General features: G+C 39.1%; 1 protein-coding gene across 1 annotated transcript in view; it reads right to left on the minus strand.

The window, feature by feature from the left end:
• Window positions 1–25,543, minus strand: part of scaf8 (SR-related CTD-associated factor 8) — a 62,031-nt gene extending 36,488 nt beyond the window's left edge. Inside the window, exons 1-5 of the mRNA XM_048600974.1 lie at window positions 25,490–25,543; window positions 20,527–20,530; window positions 18,959–19,152; window positions 11,060–11,219; window positions 827–963 (exon numbers count right to left, since the gene is read on the minus strand). Coding sequence (XP_048456931.1) covers window positions 827–963; window positions 11,060–11,219; window positions 18,959–19,152; window positions 20,527–20,530; window positions 25,490–25,543 — 549 coding nt within the window. The remainder of the gene's footprint in view (window positions 1–826; window positions 964–11,059; window positions 11,220–18,958; window positions 19,153–20,526; window positions 20,531–25,489) is intronic.

Genomic DNA, 25,543 nt, shown 5'->3' on the forward strand with positions numbered 1-25,543 from the left:
TTCTATTTACAAAATAGTGAATCAGGTTTTGCAAGCGAGGACATAATATTTTAAATCATTTATACCGCTAGAGTTTTAGCCACCTTGATATTATCTGCATAAAACGCCTCTTTCCAGGCAAGAAACAAAAAAATGAGCACAAACTATTCTTTCTGAATTAAATGACAATTAAAACTGAAAATTCAGCATGATCTGTTGCTTGGATCCTTCCATTTGGGGACATATTTCCAAATATGTAAAGTAGTTTCACTACTGAGGACAAAACATAAGTTGGTGTGGTAACAATGAGACTTCCATGACTCAGGCGTCCTCTAAACATGGGGCGGCACGGTGGCTCAGTGGTTAGCACTAGTTAGCCAGGGACCTGGGTTCGATTCCAACCTCGGGCGACTGTCTGCGTCGAGTTTGCGCATTCTCCCTGTGTCTGCGTAGGTTTCCTCCCACAGTCCAAGGATGTGCAGGCTAGGTGGGTTGGCCATGCTAAATTGCCCGCAATGTTCAGGGATGTGTCAATTAGGTGGGTTATAGGGAGATGGGTCTGGGTGGGATGCTCTGAGGATCAATATGGACTTGCTGGGCCGAACGGCCTGTTTCCACACTGTAGGGATTCTATGATAAACAAATGTACCAACATTAACATACGTTAGGACATTCAATAGGCACAAAGTGCATCATTGAGAAACAGGGTACTTGATCAAACAAGTTATGAGGAACTTAAACCCAGATCCTCTGGTAGAGGTGGGAATACTACCACTGTCACAAGATCTGCAACTGTTATCAGCAATTATCAACACAGGTACATAAAAAATCACAAAGAATAGCACACCTGTTGACCCTGGGGACTCTGCAGAAGCTGTGCAACAGCAGCAATTGTGTCTGTGTTTGACAGCTGAGAGATGGAGGCCCACGCATCAGGTAAATTTTGCATGACATTGGCTGGAGTGGCAGGGGTGGCTGGAGTTCCTGGAAAATAAAATATTTGCAACTAAACAAATTGTAATTGTCGATAATATTTACAGTTCTGACTTTAAAAAGGCCAACTTTTGCACGAAATGCATTAGTTGATTTCTTACACAGAATGAACCTTGAACCACTGTATAAATAATGAATAATCAGCATATTTTGTCAATATGGTTTCTCCTAAAACATATGAAAGTCAAAAACTGCATTCAATAAGGCCTGAATTTTGAAGTGATGAATGGCATTTCCTAATTAAGCTAGCTGAATAGATATTTGTGGAAGCAACAAAACCAGCAGCTTCAAAAATGCAGGAAATGAGTTTGTAAAAAGCTGGAAACACTTGAACTGACAACTTCAAAACACCTGATCAGACATCCCATTAAAGGGTCTAATGAGACATTGGATGACTGAGAAAAATCACGCAACTTACCTTAAATTCAAGTTAATACATATTTCTGCTGTTCATTTGATGACTGCTAATGAAATAAATGTACGCTCAAGATCAATTTCTCTTTTCCGGCATTGCAACATTATTAGTCTTTAACCAATACTTTACCAAATTAAACTAAACGAGATTTTACAGGAACTGCATATGTCAACTTCTTATTTTTGAAATAAACCTAATCAAATATGCACTTTAAATGGCACTCCTGACCTATGCAGTGATAATTTTACTGTCACTCTGACCACAAATCCCTACTGAACTTGGATATGTCCTAAAACATAAATGCATGTACCTATGTAACAAGAAATAGATTACTTCTTTAGCACCTATCAATCTGTACTAAACAAGTACTTGATGAATACTCATTGGCAGTCAACATCCAAGGTGCCACAAATAACAATGAGCAGACAGATAATCATGATTAGTAGTTGACTAAGTAGTACATGCTGGATAGAAGAATTGGGTAAATCTCCTTTCTCTTCAAATAATGCCACGGGATACTTTCAGTCCACCCGAGGGGGCAAACAGGACTTTGCTTCCAACAGCTTGCTTGAAAGACTCTGCAGCACATTTAGTACTAAATTGAATCATCAGCCTAGGTTAAGCATGTAAATTTCTGGAGTGGAGTATCAAACAATGAACTAATGGCTGAGATGAAAAATGTTACATTGAGACATTGTTACGTCGTACTTACAGCATTGAAGTAGGCTGTTGATACATAGGAGTATGCCATTTTGTACTTCAATTCTATTCTATCAATCATTGAGATCTTGGTTGATGTACATCTTAACTCCATCTGTCAACCTTGGTTCTTTAACCCGATATTCTTGTTTAACAATAATCTTTAAAGCTCAGGTTCAAAAATTTCAACTGAACTAGCCTCAACTGCTGATTGAGGAATGAGTGTTCCAGACTCCCCCTACACTTTGGATGGAATCTTGTGCTGCTCTTGAGAGTGGGAAGCAAGGTTGGTGTGGGATGTTAATTGTGCTGGGGCCAAATATCAGCTTCCCAATGACGTGATTGAAGTTTAGAATTAAGTTCTCCAAACTGTAAAGACTGGTCAAGTTTTCCCAACAACAAGTGTCGGTAAATCCTTTGCCTGTATTTGCATTTCGTGCATTCTTATTAAAAGACCAGCTTGGCAGAATTAAGCTCCCCACACATTATGTTCTCCATAATTCCAATTCCCTACTGTACACACCAAGCAAATTACTATACTCACTAAACTTTGAAGTGATTTGTCATTGCCTCGTTCTACTTGGAGAGAGTTGGGATGTGCCATGTCATGATGGAGGTTGGGTGGCAATAATCAAAGTTATACAAGGCATGCAGAATATCTGAAGAAAGGCAGTTGGAGAGTAACAGGCAAGTCAAGGTGGCCAGTCATGGGCAAAAAGTCTGCCCACCTGTTCAAGGGTAGCAGGTTGAACATATAAAGATGGAAGGACCAGAATGTTCAGGTGTAGGTATCCATTCTCAGAGTTTTGGTTTACAGAAAATGAATGCTTATCCAGTAGTCCTTTAAATATGGCACCAGAACCTTAAGGTTAATAGTGGAGGTGAAAAACTGCCTGTTCCCACTACGATTCACCTCCAAGCAGAAGTGATGATCCCTTCCATGGACTCCAATACAGACGATTCTGCTCTAATTGCAACGTGCCAACATTCTTGAATGCCTTTTTCTAATTTTAAGGCTGAACAGCTCTTTTCCAACTTGGTCTAGAAACTCTCAGCAGAGTAAATAATTTCTATTAAAACAATCAAATCCTTTAACCATCTTAAGCATCTAAAACTTAAGCATGCCATACCAATAACAGGCCAGATGTTTTGATTACCATTGATCAATGGCAGTCTTCTTATAAATTACCCACATACCTGCCTGTGATTTTTACAGGCAAGAATCCATTTCTGGTCTATCATGAATGGGCTAGTAAGATAACCAAGGAAAAGTATACTCAATGCATCAGTAACATTACAGGCCAAAAACACATTCCCTTTTTTAAAAAATACAAAACTTGTTGTCATATTTCACGAGTTAAAGGTCCCCAAAGAATGGAATGATTAGTGTGTAAGGTAAGTGAAGGGTCTGATGTCAGATTATTGGATGCCAGAGTCAGGCAGGTCCTGCCAGATTTGAAGAGGAAGGGGTGGTTCACTTCTTGCCCAGGAGTTACATTAGGTTTATAATCCTCCAATGTTTCCTGGATAATTATTAACCTTCGGTGAATATGAACTGTCCAAAGTCTCCAACTGTAAGGGGCTTTTTTGGAGGGTTGCATATCAAACATAGAATCCCTAAAATGTAGAAGCAGGCCAAACAGGCCGTCAAGTCCACACCGACCTTCAGAAGGGCAATCCCAACCAGACCCACCCCCCGATCCTATAACCCTGCACTCCCCATGGCTAATGCACCTAACCTACATAATCCCAAGATACTGTGGACAATTGAGCACAGCCAATCCATCTAACCTGCACACCTCTGGACTATGGAAGGAATTCCACGCAGACACGTGGAGAATGTACAAACTCCACATCGACAGGCTCCCTTGTGCTGAGACAGCAGTGCTAACCATCATGCCAGTGCTGGGGAAATTGCCCATTGGAACTTTTGATTTCAGAGATTGTTGAAGGGATCAACTGCGTCAGGAAATCCACATAGTCTCGATATACAACACCAGCCTGCGCCCCACTAATGATGATTTGACCATCAGTCAAGTTGTTGCTTTGTATACGTCAAGTCAAGACTGAAGAAACTATTTACAGTGTACCTTTTCAAGAAGTGATGGAAGCCCTGATACGTATCAAGCTTCACACATTCACTATAAAATCTGTGTGCAGTCATACTATAACGTACTACAGGAAAATTGCAATATTTGCTAAAAACAAATCAATGTTCATTCTCACTACTAACAATCACTTGGCAAACACTTATTTGCTCAATCTATTTCTACTGCCTTTTATTAAGAGAAATTTTCATAAACACTTGACCAAACAGAAGAAATATAAAAAACACTAACTTGTATAAAATGGCACAACAATTGGGGCAGAATACAGATTAAATTTAAAAGAGGAAAGCACCAAGGTAGTATATTACAGTTGTGTGTAAGATGTGGAAGTGCTGAAAGTTGAAGAGTCAAAGACTGCCAGACTGGAAAAAGGAAACATTTAATGGCATAAGACAGAAATTCAAACACACTCGCTCAGGAACAGGAAATCAAAAATGAGTTGAGTAGATTACAGTGTAGAAGAAGTGGAAGTGAATCAAAGTTAGAACAGCTATAATAAAGACAGCATTTAAAAGTAAATTAAAATCAGATCATTTTGGAAATAATAAAATTAGGCTTAACAGTAAGAAAAATAGTGCTGCAGCAATTTGAAACACTCAAACAAAGGTATTAAAACTTCAAAAAATTTTTTTAAAAAGACCGCACATTTTTTCAAAAATAATTTTAGTTTTAGGTTAATACAATTCTTACATTGTGCCTCTGTCATGAGTTCTATGGACTGGCTTTATTGCTCTGCTACCCACAGGTTTAAAGGTGCTGATGGTATATGCAAAACCAAGCAGGTACTGCCTCGCCATTGCAACTTTACCAGTGATGGGATTGTGTGTGAGTGAGTGCACATGTATGCATTAGGGTGGGCGGGGTGGGGAAGGTGCGTCAGGCGGGGCAAGTGTGTCAGGCAAGCCAACTGAAGTCCAAAAGCAAATTAATGCCCAATTAATCACCCCAGTGCATGAGGGCCCTACCAAGTACCCACCTAGTAGCTTTCTCTCTGTGGAGTCGTTACAGCAAGGACAGGAGCAAAGCCCATAGATCTCTGGGCACATATTTCTGCTGCTAAGGACCAGAGGTCCCATCTTAAGTCACTAAGTGGTAACTGGCTATTTAATGTCTGTGAGGTAGCAGGTGTACAGCTGGGGTAAGGCTCTCACCCAATTTTTTTAAACACCACAGCACCCTGTTAAATCCTACCACGTCACATTAATTCAACACTGGTATCAAAGTTAATTTGTGGTTCTTAAAGTAAAAACCAACATGGATTTTAATTTTTTTTCCCCATACAGGTGTTTCATACAGAAGTAGGCAGTAAGTAGCAGCCATACGGTCAAAAGTAATAACCAAAAGCAAAGCCAAAAACACAAGTTTTGAAGACACTATTAAAAGATGTTGAAGCAGCAAGCCAGAGCAGTGAATTTCAGAGTAAACGTTGGTGGCACAAGGACAAGTTAATTGAAGAGATTTGAACACACAATTGACAGAAAGGATAACTGTGTGGGACTAAGGACCACAAAATATATCCCATGGCTCAAAGGTTGCATAAATAAATATCAGAAAAAAAGATATCCATGTCTGCCACACTGATAACAGTAGCTATACTCCACCAAGAGAGGCTCCGATAGCTTTTGTTTTCAAATAATCCTGTTGGACCATAACGTGGTGTCGTGTGATTTCTGACTTTGTCCACCCAAGTCCAACACCGGCATCTCCACATAATAACTTTATTTCAGGCAGTGGAATTAATTCCATAAACTCACTGGATACAAGCACGTCAGGAGAATAAATATACTCAGGCTTTTCACACTGCTTAACTTAGGTTGAAATCTAGCTTCGCTGACTGCCTCACTATTGCAGAGCTGCCAGGTTGGAGACTGTGCTTCCTTTGAGTGTGGACATGATGAAACTAAAGCACCCAAAAGTATTTTAAATCCTTACTTTTACTAAATAAATAATGTCCGCAGAGGCAGAAGTCAATTTCTGAATACTAACTTCACCAAATGTATCAAGAACAAGAAGTCCTATATACAAATTTATATCATTTCACTCATTTTTGCTCATAGTACAGAAAAGCATAATACTTAGTAGCAACAGCATGCATTGAACGTGTATCAAAATCCATAAAGAATCATCTTTTGTCTCATTGCCATGTCCCATTCTGCTTCTAGAAATGGCATTTTTATATGGATCAAGACAAACATTAGTAATCACATCGTCACCAGCCATATCATTACAGAAATAATCTTCTGTTCCATCAAGTATATTGGATATGCCACTCTTTTCTCCCCAACTATTTGACAAAAATTTCTGTTCTGATTTCATTCTAGGCCTCCACAACCCATTCACACATGATTGCCACCATCAGAGCCAGTGTGCTTTCTCCATTTGATCAGTCATTCCATTTTTCATGCTAGCTTAAAGGACTCATTTAGAGAGAAATCCAATGGTTGAACAAAGCTGAGTAGACACTGGAATTACCATTTTAGCATTTCATGTCAGCAAAATCATAACGGACAAGATCTGATCTGAACAAGTTCCCGTTGGGAGCATATGTACAAACGTGTGTAAAAGGAACAGGAGTTAGCCCCTCATATACACCCACAAGATCCACAAGATTCACAAATCTACAATTCCACAAGATCTTGGTTAATCTGCCTCAATTTCACATTCATGGCTACATCCAATAACCTTTGACGCCCTTGTTAGTCAAAAATATAACTATCTTGGCCTTCGAAGTATTGAATAAAGCTACTTTTGCCATCCTTTAGGGAATTGTGTTCTAGACGCACACCATTCTCAGAGAAAAGAACTCTTTTAGAATCATAGAATCCCTACAGTGTGCAAACAGGCCTTTCACCCGAAGTCCACACCAACCCTCTGAAGAGCATCCCACTCAGGACTCACCCCCTACATTATCTCTGTAACTCTGCATTTCCCATGGCTAATCCTCTGAAACTACACACCCCTGGACATTATGGACAATTTAGCATGACCAATCCACCTAACCTGCACATCTTTGGACTGTGGGAGGAAACCGATGCAGACAAGGGAGAATGTACAAACTCCACACAGCCAGTCACCAGAGACTGGAATTGAACATGGTCTCTGATGAAGTAGCAGTGTTAACCACTAAGCCACCAAGCTGCCCAACTGTTCTTTTCTGTCTTTAGTGAAAGACCTCAATTTTTCAATCGTCTCCTTGGGTTCTACACCCTCCCACAAGGCAAAACATCCTTTTTTTCACCCATCCTGTCAAGTTCTCTCAGGATCTTGCATTGCTCATTGAGATCACCGCTTATCCTTCTATTTTCTGATGGATACAGGCCCAGACTGCTCAATCTTTCATCGTAAGATATAACCCACTTCCCAGGTATCAGCTGAGTGAACGTTCTGTGAACTGGCTAATGCATTTACATTCATTACTAAACAAGGAAACCAAAACGTGGCCTCACCAGTGCTCTATACAATAAAACTGCCTTCATTATTTTCAATTTCACTTGCAATAAGCAATATTCCATTTGACTTCTTAATCGCTTGCCAACTTTTAGTGGCTCATGTACTTGGACACCCTGATCCCTCGACATCTCAGAGCCCTGCAATTTAAATAATGCTGCTTTTCTATTCTTCATTTCAAAGTGATCAAATGCACATTTTCCTTTATCATACTCTTTTTTCCAATTTTTGTCCACTTACTTAACCTATCTACATCCCTTTGCAGATTTATTATAACTTCTTCACAACTTACCCTCCAGCCTATAAATGCATCTTCAGAAATTTTGTGATCATACATAGAAATAATTCTTTCTGTAAGCTGTAAATAGTTGAGGCCCAAGTACGGATCTCTGTGGTATTTAACGTGTCAATCTGAAAATAATCCATTTATATCATTTCTGTTTTCCAGTCAGCCAACAAAATCTCTACCACACGATTATGTTATCTCTTATACCATGAGCTCTAATTTTCTTTCATGTGTTTCCTTATCAAATGCTTTCTAGAAATCTAAATGCAGCACATCCAGATTCTTTTTACCAACATTACCTGTCACTTCCTCAAAAAACTCCAGTAACTTAAGCCACGCCAGAATTCACTTTCACAAAACCATGTTGGTTTGCCTGACTGAATTGAGATTTTTTCTAAATGCCTTGTTATATCCTCCATAAGAAAATATTCCAGCATTTTCCCTCCAGCAGATGTTGAGCTAACTGATCTGTAGTTTCTTGCTCTCTGTTTCCTCCCGTTCTTAAATAAAAGTGAAGTCCTCGGTAGTATAGTGGTTAGTACCCTGCCTGTCACGCGGGAGACTGGGGTTCAATTCCCTGCCGGGGAGATAATAATTATGGGGCGGCACAGTGGTTAGCACTGCTGTCTCACAGCGCTAGGGACCCGGGTTCAATTCCACCCTCAGGCGACTGTGCATACTCTGCACATTCTCCCTGTGTCTGCGTGGGTTTCCTCCGGGTGCTCTGGTTTCCTCCCACAGTCCAAAGATGTTCAGACTAGGTGAATTGGCCATGCTAAATTGCCCGTAGTGTTCAGGGATGTGTCGATTAGGTGGGTTATAGGGAGATGGGTCTGGGTGGGATGCACTGAGGATCAGTATGGACTTGTTGGGCCCAAGACTCTGTTTCCACACTGTAGGGATTCTATGATGTATGATCTGAAAGGGAGTCACATTCTCAGTTTTCCAGTCTGATGTGACTTTTCCAGGATCTAAGGAATTTTGGAAAATTTAAACCATCGTTGCTTCTATTTCAACAACCACTTCTTCTTTTAAGACACTAGGATTAACTCTATCAGGACCTGCCGGATTTTAGTTGTATTAATTTTGCCGGTATCTTTTCTTAGGAGATTTATCTCTGCTTTTCACAATTATTTCTGGAACGTTATTTGTGTCATTTACAGTTAAGACAAACACAAAACATCAGTTCAAATCATGTGCCATTTTCTATTTTCCATTGAATCTATGGAATTAGTAATCTCTAGAGACCAACAATTACTTTACTTCAATATCTGTACAGGATTGTTGCATTTCTTTTTACCAGCTAACTTTCTCTTCTACTCAATTTTTCCCTTTATATCAATCTTTTAAGTTGTTTTTTGTTCTTCTTTATACTCTACCCACTTTTCTGATATGCCACTCGCCTTTCGAAATTTAATGCTTTACTTTCAATACGATTGTATCTATATTTAGCTCCAGACGCCACACCTTTACCTTGGCATCTCTCTTACTGGAAGGTACTTTTTCTGAGTTTTCTGAAACATCCTCTTCAATTTTTTTTCACCATCTCTCCTAGTCTATCTCGTTACCTAATTTCCAAGTTCACATTAGTCAGCCAGACATACTCCCATTATTGCCCTATTTAAGTCGAAAACAATAGTTTTAGATCCATTCTCATCTCCCTCAAATGTATGGCAATATTCAATCATATTATGGCCATTCCAATCATGGGGCCTTCACCATGATGTCATTAACTAATCCTGTTTCATTGCACATTCCCAGATCAATTTTATTTCCTTCTCAAACGGCTCCAAAAATATACAGCTTCAAGAAACTACCCTGAAAACACTCCAGGAATTCAAAACCTAGATTATCTTTGCCAATTTGATTCGCTGAATCTATATGCAGAGTAAAATCACTCACGATAATTGCTACACCTTTTTCATAAGGCCCATTATTCATTCCTGTATACCCCATCTTACAGTGTGATTACTGTTAGAGGACCTTTTATGTCACTCCCACATGCAACTTCTTACCTTCGTTTCACACCTCTACCACAACCAATTCCATATCTTGATCTTCCAAGATAAGGTTACTGCAGTCCACTGTTCCAATGTCATCATCCTTTATTAACAGAACTCCACCTTTCCTATCTTTCTATCCTTCCTTAAAGTCTCATGCCCTTGAATATTTAGATCCCAGATTTTAACATTCGAGAGATCTGGCTGCTAGATGTTTACTTGTGCTGTCAACTCACTTGTTTTGTTACGAATGCTATGTGCATTCAGATACTTCTAGCTCTCTTTAGCCCCTTGAACACCTACTGAAATAGGCAGAAGACAGAAAATCATAGGCCAGTCAGACTGACCTTGGTCATTGCTAAGATTTTAGAGTCCATTAAGAAGGATGAGATTGCGGAGTGTTTGGAAATGCACGGTAAGATACGGCTTAGTCAGCAAGGCTTTGCCAATGGGAGGTCATTTACAACAAACTGATGGAGATTTTCCAGTCATATTTTTCACAAGAACATTCAAAGTGCTCAAAACCACTGAAAAAACAAAAACAATGGAAACAGTTGTGTTCTTAACAATTATATCATGAAAAAGAATTCTACAAAATTCCACAGCCTACCAACACAATCCAGAGCTCTCATAACCAAATATCAATGAGAATGGTCATATGATTAGCCTCAAGCAATGAGATTACAGGAAATGACAATGGAATGGTCATTGTTGGCCAATCGAAGTGTTAAAAGGGGGCATACTTTTTATTTGAACAACAGGTGGATGAATATAAGAATTATGGGACAAATGAGATATAATTCACAAATGCTCTTTTATGTCATTAAGTGTATGATAATCAACATGCTCAGGTCAGTGCTCACTTAAAGGTGAAATACTGATACCAGTGGTTTCACTGTGAACCATGTTTTCCTAATATCTGTGTGTGTGTGTGATTGTGTGTGTGTGTGTGTGATTGTGTGTGTGTGTGTGTGATTGTGTGTGTGTGTGTGTGTGATTGTGTGTGTGAGTGTGTGATTGTGTGTGTGACTGTGTGATTGTGTGTGTGAGTATATTTCAATCCCAAAATTATTTCCATATTACTTCTGAATGATATACATATAATTTTAAGCTACAGTTACTAGACTACTACCTGGTGTGTTGCTGCTCACAGTTGCTGCTGTAGTACTGGCAACAGCAGGGGTGACAGAGGGTGGTGGAATCCCTGCTGCCAGGTCCAGAAGTGGCTGTATAATCTCACTTTTGAACACTCCATTCTTCTGCCACAAGTTCAGTACGCGCACTACTTTACTCTGTAAAAAACACAGATCGGCCAAATGTTAGAGCTACTAATAACCACCAGATGTTTAGCCACTGCACACACTGAATAACAAAAATTTCATAAAGAATGAGCTGAAATCCCAAGAAATCTGTTCATCTCTGCCCATTATAAATTTCAGTGCTTACCTGTAATTGAAATGTTCTTCCCAAAGTATACTTTCGTTTTTCCATGTAAAAAAGTTAATGTTTTTCAGTAGCATACAAACTATTTTTGGCAGATGCCATATCAATTCAAAAGCCTCTGCACATTGCTCAGAAAAATAGCAGGGTACCCAGATTGTTATATTTCAAGTTATATCACAGGGAGCTAATCCTGTAACTAATTGAATGAGGTTTTTTATTTGACCTGAAAATAAATAGGGCTGATGAAGGCAATGCCGTTGATTTAGAACATAGAACAGTACAGCACAGCACAGTACAGGCCCTTTGGCCCACAATGTTGTGCCGAACTTTTACCCGAAACCTAAGGTCTATCTAACCTCCACCGCTACATTATACTATCATCCATATGCCTATCTAATAGCCGCTTAAATGCCCCTAATGAGGCCGCCTCCACTACCCTCTCTGGCAATGCATTCCACCCCCTACCACTCTCCGAGTAAAGAACTTACCTTTGACGTCTCCCTGATATCCACCTCCTTTCACTTTAAAACTATGTCCCCTCGTAAAAGCTACCTCCACCCAAGGAAAAAGTATCTGGCTATCTAGTCTATCTATACCTCTGATCATTTTGTACACCTCTATCAAGTCAATATTTTGACTTAATCAAAATTTAGTCTCTCTGGACTTCCAAAAGGCACTTTATCAGGTGCTACTTAACAGACTTGGAAGGTAAGTTGCACATGCAGTAAAAGGGACAGTGGTGACGTTGGCTGAATAGCAGGAAACAATAGTTGTGGACAGTTGTTTTTTGGAGGAAGAGACAGTGGGATGCTCTAGGGTTTTTTTTTTAAAATCATTCCCTGGACTGTTTTTGTTCATTCATGAGAGGCAAGTATGACCTGTGAGGCCAATATTAATTGCACATCATTAAATTCATTTGAAAAGGCGATGGTGAGCTATCTGCTTGAACTGCAGTAGTCTACACAATGCACAGTGCCGTTATGGTGGGACTTCCAGAATTTTAATCCAATAACAACAAAGACACTACAACATAGTTCTAAGTCAGGGTGGTGTGTGACTTGGGAGAGGAACTTCTAGGCAGTGCTGTTCCCATGCATCTGCAGCCCTTAACCGTTGGAGGTGAGGGATTCGAAGATGCTGTTGATGGATACTTGGCAATATGTTGCAATGCATTTTGTAGATAGTACACACTGCTAACACTATGCAACAGTGGTGGAACAAGTTATTATTTAAAGTGGTGGATGAGGTGTCCATTACATAGACTGCTTTTTTCTAAAACTGTGTTGAGCTTCGAGAGTGTTGGTGGACCTGTGGTCATCAAGAAACTAAAAAGGATTCGGGTAAGTTGTAGCCACAGCTTTTCTTGATATAGATTAATGGCCCAGACATGGTGTCAACATCAGAACTTGCAGATGACAAAAATACTTGGAAGTATTGTAAACTATGAGGATGATAGCGACAGTCTTGAAGACAGAGAGAGACTGGTGAATTAGGCACACGAGACATAAAATGTAACACAACGAAGTATGAAATGATGCACTGGGTTGGAAGAAAGAGATTATGTAATATAAACTGATAAAGTGGGGAACGGATACTGGACAGGCCATGCATAAATCGCTGAAGGTGGCAAGATAGCTTGAACATATGAAATCCTGGGCTTTATAACGGGCTGATGAAGAACATCTGGAGAACACTGGATCAACCTCAACTGGGATCCAATTCTGGGCGTTGCACGTCAGAACAAATATGAAGGGCTTTAGAATTTATGAGAACGGTACCAAGGATGAGGATTTCAATTTAGGGAGAGAGATTAGGGAAGCTGGAATTGATTTTCTTAAGAAAAGATTTGGAGGAAATTTGATAAGAGATCCTTTTGGAGGGTTGAGGTAGAGCAGAACTGCTCCCTTTGGCTAACAATTCAACAATCAGAGGACATCTGTTTAAGCTGAGTGACAAAAAATGGCAACATAAAGAACTTTTGTTTTCTAAACACAGCCAGTGGTTAGGATCTAAAATGCATATTTCTCTAACGTATGATGGAGCAAGATTTAACTGTGGCTTTCAAAGCAGAAAGAAACCAGAAGAAAAACAATTATCATACCAAAGGGAAAGGGCAGGGAATGGAGCTAGTTGAATTAATCATGCAGAGAGCCAGCACAGACATAATGGTTTAATGGCCATATTCCCAACCTGTAACAATGATATAACTCTCCACATATGTATATAATACATGGTCAGGACCATTTTCTGCATTCTAGCCATTCTAGGCAAGTACCTCAATCTCAAATAGCACCTTTAAATGGACTGCTGCAGAAGCATGCCCTTACTTCACTCCAGTACATGAGGCAGTGAGATACAGGAGGGACAGGGTGTAGTAGTGCTATGGTGCTGCTTTGAACCCTCCTGTTCCTTCTGGGAGCATACAGAAGGAACAGTTTGCCATTTCCCACTATCTTCAGTGACCTCCAGCTATCCTTTCGGGAACATCTTTACAATGGGGAAAAAAACTAATTGAAGCTAGCATGGTACGTAAACCGATAAGTTTTCTACACATACCAATTCATCTTGAAATCATTTAAATGCAGATTTCAGTCAGTTAGCAGGAATGCATATGCACAATAAAGACCTACACATTTTGACAAATAGGCTTTCATAAACTACCACAAATATTTTTCCATACATTGCATCTAGCATACATCAAGAATGAGGAGGCATACTAATTTTTAACCACATGTGACCAGATAATTCCAGATGTGGTCCATGCTAAGTTCCAGGCTGCTGGAATGAGTCCATCAAGTGAATGGAGTTGGACATTCATTTCCTGAATTCTACAACAAACCCGTAACCTCCCCAAGCAGGCATTCCACACAAAGAAGGTGTATATATTGAGTGGGAGCGAATGCACAAGTCAGAAACATTGCTTTGAAGAATCCATTTTCAGTGTCTTTAGAAACCTACTAAATTTTAGTACTCTTCTTGCGTAAATTTTTATGACTTGCAGTTGGAATCTTAAAGGTACACACACCAGCTTCATCCGGACAGACTTAGATTTTATTTAATTACGTGGTCTGTTTACTTCATACACTTTTGTTAGTGGGGTTCTTTGGTATAGTGGTAGTGTCCTACCTCTGAGCCAGGAGGCCCAGGTTCTCTAGTCCCATCTGCTCCAGATGCAATAGCATCTCTGAACAGATTTATGAAAAAAACATCTACATTTTTGCTTGTGTTCCTCACTCGAGTTATGGCTCAGGTCTTTCCATGATCTGATATCATAATTGAAATCAAACTGGTGTGTAGGCAGGAATAAACGAACATTAGATATTTCTGCAAAGAGCAAGTTATTTGGAAATCTTCACTTTAAGGGAACATATTCACAAAGCGACTGTTGGCTAGAGATGCAAAATGCAGCTGTTAAGAGGCTATAGACTGCAAACGTAGTGACCTACTAGAAACACACTGCAATCTTCCACTCAACCTGTCATCAGCTCTCATTTAGTGATTAAAATACTAACTTGCCATAGACATACTATACAGAAAAAGAGAGATATACTATTCAATAACAGAGGAGGGAATTGAAAAGCTTAAAGGAAGGACGCAATAACAATTTCAAAATTGTGAAAAGCCTTGAAAAACAGTGAAATATTTGTTTACATTTGTTTAAAGAGCAGATATGGAGAAATTGTTCCCGATCAACAAAGGATCCAGACTCAAAGCATATAGATTTATAGTCATATGCAAACGTGATGAGAGAAAAAATGTTTTCACACAATGTGTGAGTGGTTTGTGTCTGGATGAACATGCCTGGAAGTGCAGAGGAGGCAGTTAGTTGAAGCATTTGAGAGAACATTGAATGATTATTTGAATAAGTTCAAATGAGCTATAATATGGGAAAAATCAGGCAAATCACTCTAAGTCATAATGCTCAATTGAAAAATCAGAGTAGACCCAAGGGGCTGAATAGCTTCCTTTGTGCTGTAACAATTCTGTGAATCAGGAGCAACAGATCTGTTACTTCCTGAACCTTTTCTCATTATGATCCCATTTTGGTATAACTACTATGACCCCAGATCAGTGTGTGTGGTGGGAGTATACATGAGGCAGGGAGAATTCCCAGAATCATAGAATCCCTACACTGTGCAAGTAGGCCATCTGACCCATCGAGTCCACACAGACCCTCCAAAGAGAATCCCACCCAGGTCCACTCCCCTCCACACACACACACACACATCCCACCGCGCCCCCCCCCCCTCCCCCACACACTCTATTGCTGTAACCTTGCAATTTCCATTGCCATTCCACCTAACCTGCACATCTTTGGACTGTGGGAGGAAACCAGGTCATCTGCAGGAAACCCATGCAGACATGGGGAGAATGTGCAAACTCCACAGACAGTCACCTGAGAGTAGAATCAAACCCGGGTTCCTGGTGCCGTGAGGCAGTAGTGCTAACCACTGAGCCACTGTACCACCTCTGCCAGAGACAACTGCTTTGGGGTTTGGGATAGGAGGCAACAAATCTCTCACAGTGGGATTGAAGGGAGGACCCCTGACAGTGGTGGTAGCTGGGACAAAGTTCACACTTCTAGGATCAAAGATCTGCTACTTGGGCCATGATCACAATTTAATGAGCTTTAAAGAGCTTCAAGCCATTGGCAATTGGCCAGAGCTCCACAGGAACGATTGTTGCCTTATATCTTGCAACCCTAAATTTTCAGTTGGCAACTCCATTGGGTGTTTCAAACAACAACTTGGGAAGCCCTGGCAAAGATCCCAAGTACTACAACAAGAAGAATATAATGAGTTAGAAAAATCATACTTGTGAAGAGGATTATCACAACGTGGAACTTTACCAGAAGTGGCTAAGCAGTCATTTAAAACAGAACCTGAACTAGAGTAGATAGACAGCATCTGGACAGAAAGAGGGAGAGCTAATATTTCACGGTAAAGACTTTTCATCATATCTCCATACAGCCGATGACAGGTCTTCAACTTGGTTAACTATTTCGTTTTGCTTGGCCTGCATAGTGTTTCCAGCATTTCCTAATTTTATTTGATTTTCCAACATCTACATTATTTGTTTCCATTTCGATTAGAATGGTGACAGAAGCTTGAAAGAAAGTTTTGTTTCTTAGTCATTAAACTGTGTAAACTCTTTCCTCTCTCCAGCACCTCTGTTCCAGATAAAACCAAAAGTGATTTTGGGAAACTAACTGTATTTAAAATTTATCCAATGGTTAGATGGATCAAATGCAGTAGTAAATCAAAGATTAAGAGTCCAGGCTTGATTATGAAAAAGAGTGAAAATTGTTAGATTTATCTTGCATATAAAAACACTGCTTTCTTTAAATGCCGAGCATAGTTCTTACATGTTCACATATTAAGGAATCATCTTGGCAGTGTGTTCATTCAGTTATAAAAATGTCAAGATGTAGCTTGATGCTTGTGCTCCCCACATTATCAACCTGTCATTCATAGTACTGCAGAATGCCAGCCATTAAAACTTTCCCAAAGTAAGACTGTTACTGTAAGTAACTGCACCTTCTGCTGGTTTGTTGATCCTTTTCCCCCCTCTCCTATTTATATAAGTCTGACAGAAGGCCCAAGTTTCCAATTCCACTTTCTGCATTAAGATCCCATGTGTGGTCACTGACTCACATTTCCTTCAAAAACTTTTAATACCTCTTCCCCTGCTGCTTGAATTGCTACCTTCAGTTTTTTCCACCAGTCTACCATTCAAGGCTTGAAATTGGACAGGACATTAAATCTGCTTCTTAGGGTAATTAGTTTTATTATCACCAAGCTCGCAAATATCAAAATCTTTCCAACCTCTGATTGATTGCTCTGCGTCCTCAGCTTGATGTACGTCATCCCCAAATGGTGTCCTCGGAATGTCTGTCGCACTATATACTCTAACATCCTGATAATTTGCAGTTCTCCAACTCAACTCTATAGCAAATATGCTTAATGGATATTTGACTGGAGTTCTGCTGACATTCAAAGCTGATGTAGTTCTGTGGATGTCTGTGTGTGTGAATGTGAAGAGTAAACTCGACATTGTTTGTGGAACGAACTATACAAAGTGATCTCTATTATTTGTGCATCTTCCATTTCCATGGGGGCCTAGAATTTCTGAAACCCAGTCCTGTTTGCACCAATTTGCGCATTCATGTTACCTAAAAATCTTGTCTAAATAGTCTTAAAACTGTTCATAAAACTCTTATCCTATATTGTTTTCCCATGGTAACATGTGCAACTGATTTACAAATTTCACTATCATAAGTATTTTCACACACTGGAGCCCATTTTATGTACGACAGTTGCACCTCTATCAAGGATAACTGCTACTCCACCAGTGGATGCTGTCAGATCGTTCAGGGAACAATTCAGTATTTCCACCACAGTTAAACTTGCCTGAATCAGTCCAGCATCTTAACATTTATGTAAGATGGCACACAGGGTTGCAACAGCTTATCAACTCAGTACTCAGGCTCAAACAGTGGGACTAAGTGTAAACATCAAGAAAGCATAAAATAAAAGATAACAGGAGACTACCAACAACCAACAGATACTCAAGCCGCTCAAAAAGTTGACATCATAGAGGACACTACTCATCTGGACATTTTCATTAATGTCCAGTAAGCAACTGACATGGAGCACAATGTGAAAATAGGGAAGGATCATTAATTTTCAATTGTCAACAGTGATTTGGAACATTAAAAAGCTTTCCATGAAAACCAACTTGGATTTTACAAAGTGAATTGGTTCTTCACTTTCCTACCTGTTTGTCAAAACTTGGAATTTTAAAACTGCCAAAAAAGAAAACTGGATGCCTAGGATATACGAATTTCTGGGATTTTATGCCCAATACTGAAATTAAGAAAATACTTGGAATAGCCTTCCATTTCATCCAATTTTTTTTTCCAAAAGGCTCAACTGGCTTTGCTCCAAACTCCTGTTATTACAGCCAGCCTGTTAACGTTTCAGGTCCGGTGATCCTTCCTCAAAACTGATGGTAGTTAAGAAATGTTGATTTATATCCAGAAGATAGGGTGGGGGGAGGGGGTAAGGAGTAAATGATAGGTGGGGATAGAGCCCAAAGAGAAAGAACAGTCGGACAAATGAGTAGATAACGATCTGGCTAGGATGGTGAACAGCTTTTAATGGAGACTGTTAATGGCTAACAATAAGTAGTGTGTAATGGCAGACGATGTGATAACAAGGTCTGGTGCGTGGGGTAGGGGGATAGGACATGGCAGAGTTCAGGCCCTAAAATTATTGAACCCAATATTGAGTCCGGAGGACTGCAGGGTCCTCAAGTGGAAAACGAGGAGTTGTTCTTCCAGCTTGCACTGAGCTTCGTTGGAACACTGCAGCAGGCCTGAGATAGAGATGTTAGCCAGGGAACAAAGTGGTTATAAATTATCCAGGCTGTACTTGATAAATGAATTAGGTGGTATGGTTCAATAAAAAAGTAGCATCAGCCAAGCTGAATTTATTAAATTCAAAAAAAGACTGAGGAATTCATATCATTAGTTTATTTTTAGTGCATTAGATCACAATACATTATACAGACTATGAAAACCACATACCTTGTCATCAGCAGGACATTTGTACAAGTTTTGGAAAGTTGTATTGATGTTCTTGCAAAATCTGGGTGCAAACACATCCTTTTCTGGACCAAACTGATGACGAGACTGACGCACAATTGAGTCGATAACATACAGCCCTGGGACTTTGTATTCTGGTTTACACTGTGGATATACATTTAAATACAAATGAACCACTTCAATAAGTGAATGTCCAATTTACTCTGGAATATTATAGTTATATACAAAACCAATCTGTATACTGGGAAAATGTCAGGAATGGCATGTTGTGGGTTTTTAGTCCATGACTCTCCACATAGCATGGTGTGAATTTTGTTTGTGCCACTCAAGCTAGCAGCTAGCCGGGTTCGAGTACTTTCCTACACAGAGCAAAAAATCAAAAGCAATCACAGCACAGATTTCCATAAGCAGCTTAAAATGTAAAAAAACTATTCTCTTAGCCAGAAAATTTTTTAAAAGGAGGACAAAACTTATTGAAACCTAAGAATATTGTTTTGAAAAAAGAAAGTAGTACTTCAATAGCAAATGTATAGAAAAAAAAAAGCAGATTAAATTGAAGAGGTTTCATTTCCAAGAATAAAAATCTTTTTGGTTTTCAGCATGGAAGGTCAAAAACATCACACACAATGCTGCTACTGAGCACATTGTTTTGTTCTCATGTATGGAATATTTCCAAATATTAAGATTATACCATAACGACTGGGTGTCATTCCTTTGTAATGATATTTCATTTTTAGCATCTGTAATGTTTCTACAGTAACTATTAAGTGTTATGCTCCCATCTCAAATTTTTACAGTATAGTGATCAGAAGTTTATTGAAATATAGTTATTTCAACAACAGTGATTGGCAGCACAGAGACTGATAGTCAAACAACAACAAGTTGCAGCATAACAGAAAAACTAGATAAGGAAAACAGTGTATACCTTACAGAACCATGTGTATTTGGGGGGTACTCATGGAGCAAAAATAATTTTAACTTTGGATAGGATAACTAAATGGAGGAAGAAAAACAATTTTGGCAAACTTCATCAACTTTAAAAAGTTTATACAAGAACATGTTTACATCTGAATAATAATAAAGTAATAGAACATTATTACTTTAAAATAATTTGTTCAATGAATAATTGCAGATATTTCACGGCACTGCCCTGCATTTATCACAATGTGTTTCTGAATATATGAAATGCATGCAATTAGTTTTGATGCTCAGCATTTATGAATTTATTTTCCCTTGTGTGCTCTTTCACCCGTTTCCTCCCTTTTTAACGGGCTATCCCTTTGTCCTTACAATTCATGTTAGTACTCACTCCTTGCACTGACATTTTTTACAATAATTATTCACCATTCAGCGATCTTCTGCACTGCAACAATTATGTGATTCAGTGAATTGTAAACGGGATGAAAAAAACTTTTAAAAAAAGAATTAAGTTTAAAAAGGGCTTGGAACAACAGGGATGCCAAACTGCAATGTAATATTTATGTTGCCGATTTAACATTAAAAATACTAAGCTGCGTTACAGAAGCATTATATTATCAAGTATGACATACCGAGCTACAAAAGATGATATTAATCAGTTAAAGTGGTAAATTTTAAGCAGTGCCTCAAAGAAAAGCAGTAAGCCACAATGGCTTATTTCAGAGTTTATGGCTGAGGCAACTGAAAGTACAGCTACCAATAATACAGTGACTAAAATCAGGGCTGCTCAAGAAGCTAGAAATAGAACAGAAACAAAATCAAGATATTGTTTGACTGGGGCCAATGTAGGTCAGGAGGGGTGACGGTGAATAGGACTTGCTGCAAGTTAAGAAATGGGCAGTTTTGGATGTTCTCAAGCTTGTGGGATACCAACAAGGAGTACTTTGGAATATTCAAACTAGAGATACAAAGACATGAATGAGGGTTCCCATAGAAGATGAATTGAGACTACAAGTTAAAAAAAACGGAAATGGAGCCAAAAGTCAATAAGATTCTAGACTGCTTAAATGCCACAGCAGAATATAGATGCTGGCTGCAATGTAACTAGAGAACAGGAAAATAAAGTTGCAAGCTTGAACTGAGTATTCCATGCCTTCAAGACAGAAAAGCCCCAGGCAGCAAACAGCAATATAATAATATCATTGATCATGTTAGGTAAAATTTACATTTTTTAGGCTTGATATAAAAGGACTTGCAATTATATAAAATCTTTCATTAACTTTGGAAGTGATATACTTTTGAAGTATGGCCATTGTTGCAATGCAGGATATGTGGCAGACAATTCATGAATTACAAGATCCCAAAACAGGAATGAGATAACAACTGAATAATCTGTTTATACAGTAAAATGAGAAAAGTAGCACACTGGAGAAAATAGAGGTTTTGTTTTGTAAAAACACTTGAGGGATTAATATTGACCAGGAGTACTCAGGAGAACTTTTCTCTTGCTCGAAATATTTTGAGATTCTTTCATAAATTCAAGCAAGTTATTTATTCGGCTATACTTACCAAACCAGTCAGAGAAACAAGCAATGATGGTGGTCAGAAATGAACTTTCCAAATCAGTCCCTTTGAGAGGTTTTTGCTGATCATTATTTTAACAGATAGCTACAACTAAGTTGCATGTTTGTGCCTGAATAATGTGACGTTTAACTTATTTCTGCCTGCAACAGGAAAACTAAAGGACTGAGACCTATATTTTGAGCCATAAGTCAAACATTGAAACAGATAAAAATGCTATACTTTTCTAACTCAGATTTCTTCAATGATACATAGTGTACAGTAGTTCTGCTCAATTTGTTGCAAAATATACAGCTGCAAGGGGACAGAATGCACATCAATGTTGAAAAGGATCACCCAAAAGTAAATTTCTTGATTGCTTTCTAAATGACATATACTCGCTTTATCAAATCCAGCTGAATAAATATGTACCAGTATTACACAAATAAATATAGATCACTGGTACAGAGGAACTCACTTCCTACCGAGAACAGCCCTAGAAATGTGTTTTTCTTTACATTTATTCCCCTCCTTAAACAATGTTGCAACGGTACTCAGTGTAGAATGTTGCAAATTCATCAATATCATTCCAAATTTCAAAGTTTACAAATCTTTCACAAGTTACCAGCAGCTAAGTCCAGAATCAAAATTACTATCATCCATATAAATAGAACAAAAAGATGCAATTCTGTAACAATGTAGAGTCCATAAAGGCACATTCATAATGTTATGTCTGCACCAACTGTGTCTGCAAATGTACACTTTCTCAAAATTTTTAAACGGATTTTATGACTTTGAAACAAAGTCTGATTTGCATGCTCTGGTCAAAATGATTCCCTGGTCTCTCATCAAATCAATGCTGCATAAGGTCTCCATTCGTCCCATGTGATACACCTTGGGAGAACTCTAAATTGTGTGACAGGCAGAACCATAATCTATTAGCCAGGATCACTTCACATAAACAGAGATAAACCTGTAAACGCTTTGAGGCTTGAGACTTCAACAAGGGCATTTTTACAGCTATTTCTAACATAACCTTATTCTATAGAAAAAGATTATCTTTTTCTCGTAACGTTTCATGATTATAAACTAATTCCATTCAGTTTGTGACAGTCCACGTTGGTGCCCTACAGAATTTTATTTTGGGAGGGGGTGATTGGATGAGTTTTGTTTTGCTGTTGCTTGTTGTCAATTAAATTCAATGGCTAAGCAATTCAACAATTTTACAAAACAGCATTCACACTTTAAAATCTTCAGAGGACCACTGTGAAGCAAATATTAGGGAACATGGTTAAAAGCTTGTCCAGAGTAGTAGGTTTCAATGAGCATCTAGGAGAATGAATGGTGTTTAAAAACAGACAGATTTACAGAGCAAACTCTGCAGTTTAGGGCATAGGCAGTTGTCAGTGTGGTCACCTTAGGTGGACCAATAAAAAATAAGGAATGCTCTAGAGATCTGAATTGGATAACAGCATCTATTTTGGACAGTTGTGGGGTTTGAGGAGATTTAAGAGATAGGAGGAGGAAAGACTACAGAAAAGTTTGAATAGAAGGATGCACAACTTGAAATTGAGACACTGCTTCAATATAGATAAGTGAGTGCCATGATGATATTTGAATGGGACTTGGTATAAGTACGAACTCAGGACAGCAAAGTTTTGGATTATTTCAGATCTTCGGAAGATGGAATGCAGGTGGCCAATTGGGAATGCATTATATAATTAAGTTTAGAAGCAATCAAGGCATACATGAAAATTTCAGCAAAAGATGAACTGAAGAACAGACAGATGTGGATGGCATTATGGATGTGAAAAGGCAGTCTTAGTGATGACATGAATGTGTGTTAGAACCTCATTTTAGGATCAACTATGTCAAGACTGAAAACAGCCTGGCTTTAGCTTCAGACAGGAGCCAGGGATGGAATCAGCAGTTAGGATGGTAAGGCAGAATTAGAACAATACACTCGTGAGAACAAATGCTGTTTTTGGGTGACATCACTGGTGAGCAGCCCAAAATTTGAGTGGGAAGGAGTGGCAAAGAATAATCCTTGTGGAGCACCAAAGGTAACAATTACAGTAAGAAAATAAGCCAAAGAAAGCACCACTCTCATAATAATTAAACAGATAAGAATGGAACCAGACAAGTGCAGCAGCACCCAGCTAGATAACAGTGGAAATGCACTGGAGGAAAGCAGTGTGAACAACAGCTGCCGACAGGTAAAGGATGGATAGTTTACCTGTTACAGTCACACAGATTATGATTTTTGACTTTGATGAGAACCATTTTGTTATTGCTGAAGCAGAAAGCTGATTGGAGGCTTTCAAACATGTAGTTCAGGGAGATGGACAGGGATTCAGGATGTGACAACATGTTCAAGGATTTGGAGTTAAGGGTTAGTTTGAGGACAGCAAAGATGGTTGAATATTAAAATAGGGGGGTAGGAGGGTGGGGGCATAACACCTAAAGAAACAGAATTCTACGAATAACATTAGGACCTAAACAAGGGCCAGGAAGGGAAATTAGGTGCGCAGCAATTCACTGCGGACACGGTTGAGGGAACAAGAGGTGAGCCCTGTGGACAACATAAACTCAGAGTGGACTTGAGCAGAAATAGGAGAGAAAGTATAGAAAAATCAGAGTTGAAGTATCATGCAGGGGGGAACTTTAGAAGGAGTTTGACCTGAAAGCTAATGGAAGATAGAGTAGTGGTAGACAGAGCAGACTGAACAGTTTCACTCTTCCCTACAAAATCAGTCCCTTCCACTAATCATTTGAGGTGAGAATGTATCCATTACTGAGTTGGGAACACATCTACACTTATAAAGGAAAAGAACATCATACAGCATGTTACTATGTACACAAAGCGGCATTAAAGTTATTTACTTAGACAAGCAGCCAACTGGCTTATGTTGATGCAGTTAGGTTCAAGAAAACCAATTAGCCATGCTGCCTTTGGAACAGAGACAAGAGCAATTCAGTACTTGCTCAGTCATTTAATTAGATTATGGCTAACTTGCAGAATTTTTCTAATCAACCTGTTCAAAAACATTATTATACACCGCTGGAGAGGGTGATATCACAAACCATTTACCACAGGGACTAATGACATTAATGAAATGATGAATGAGGTTCTGCTGAAGTTTGGAATAGTGTACAAATTAAAAAGCAGAACTTCAAAAAGTCATAAGTCTCTGACTATCAAACTCAAAGACTAACTAGTAGAAGGTAAAACACATCAAAGAAATTAACATATGGTAAAAAAGGTGGTACAAAACACATGTTTTGACTCAAGGGGTTCAGGCATTAGTACTTTAGAAAGAGGGGGCTACATTTAAATTGGACTAGTTTGAAAGCCAAACGACTAGGTGTATAGATAGGGCAATAAATGAAAAATGAGTCATAGTCTGAGTGATGATTCAGGTTAGGGTAAATTCATAAATAAGACAAGTCAAGACTAAAGGCCAGATTGGTAATTTTGTGATAAAGACAAGCAGAATGAGATGGGAAGGGACAGAGAACACTTCAGTGAAATTAGGGGAAAATAGCAAAATGTTAAAGGTCTTTTAGCCCAATTAACAATTCATTTGCAACTAGATATAGAGTTGGACGTTAACAAACAGGACGTGTGATTTTGGAAAAACAGAAAATGGAAATGTATGAGAGTCGGGGAAGGGAAAACAGACAATGAGACAGAGCCAGAGGAGAGGGAGGAGAAAAGTGGGAGGGGAAGGTGGGCAAGGGAAGCTGGGGGTAGGGGATGTTTGCTCCAGAAGGAGCCGTGGGGGTGGGGGAAGAGGAGGAAGAGCAGAGGGGAGCGGGGGAGGGGGAGAGCAGAGGGGACTCTAGTGGTGGCCTACCAAGTTTTTATCCAGTTCCAGCATCACCTCCCTCCTCTTAAACTCTGCTTCCATATGCTTTCCTAACCACTTTGTCAATGTATCTCACTGCCTTAAGGGACCAGTGGACACGCACATCAACGTTCTTCTGATCCTTGGTGCTTCCCAGGATCCTATCATTCATTAATTATTCCCTTACCTTGGTTGTCTTGCTCAAGTGCATCACCTCACACTTATCCAGATTGAGTTCCAT

Source organism: Rhincodon typus, chromosome 9 (assembly GCF_021869965.1).
Source record: "Rhincodon typus isolate 14 chromosome 9, sRhiTyp1.1, whole genome shotgun sequence".
Lineage (NCBI taxonomy): Eukaryota > Metazoa > Chordata > Chondrichthyes > Orectolobiformes > Rhincodontidae > Rhincodon > Rhincodon typus.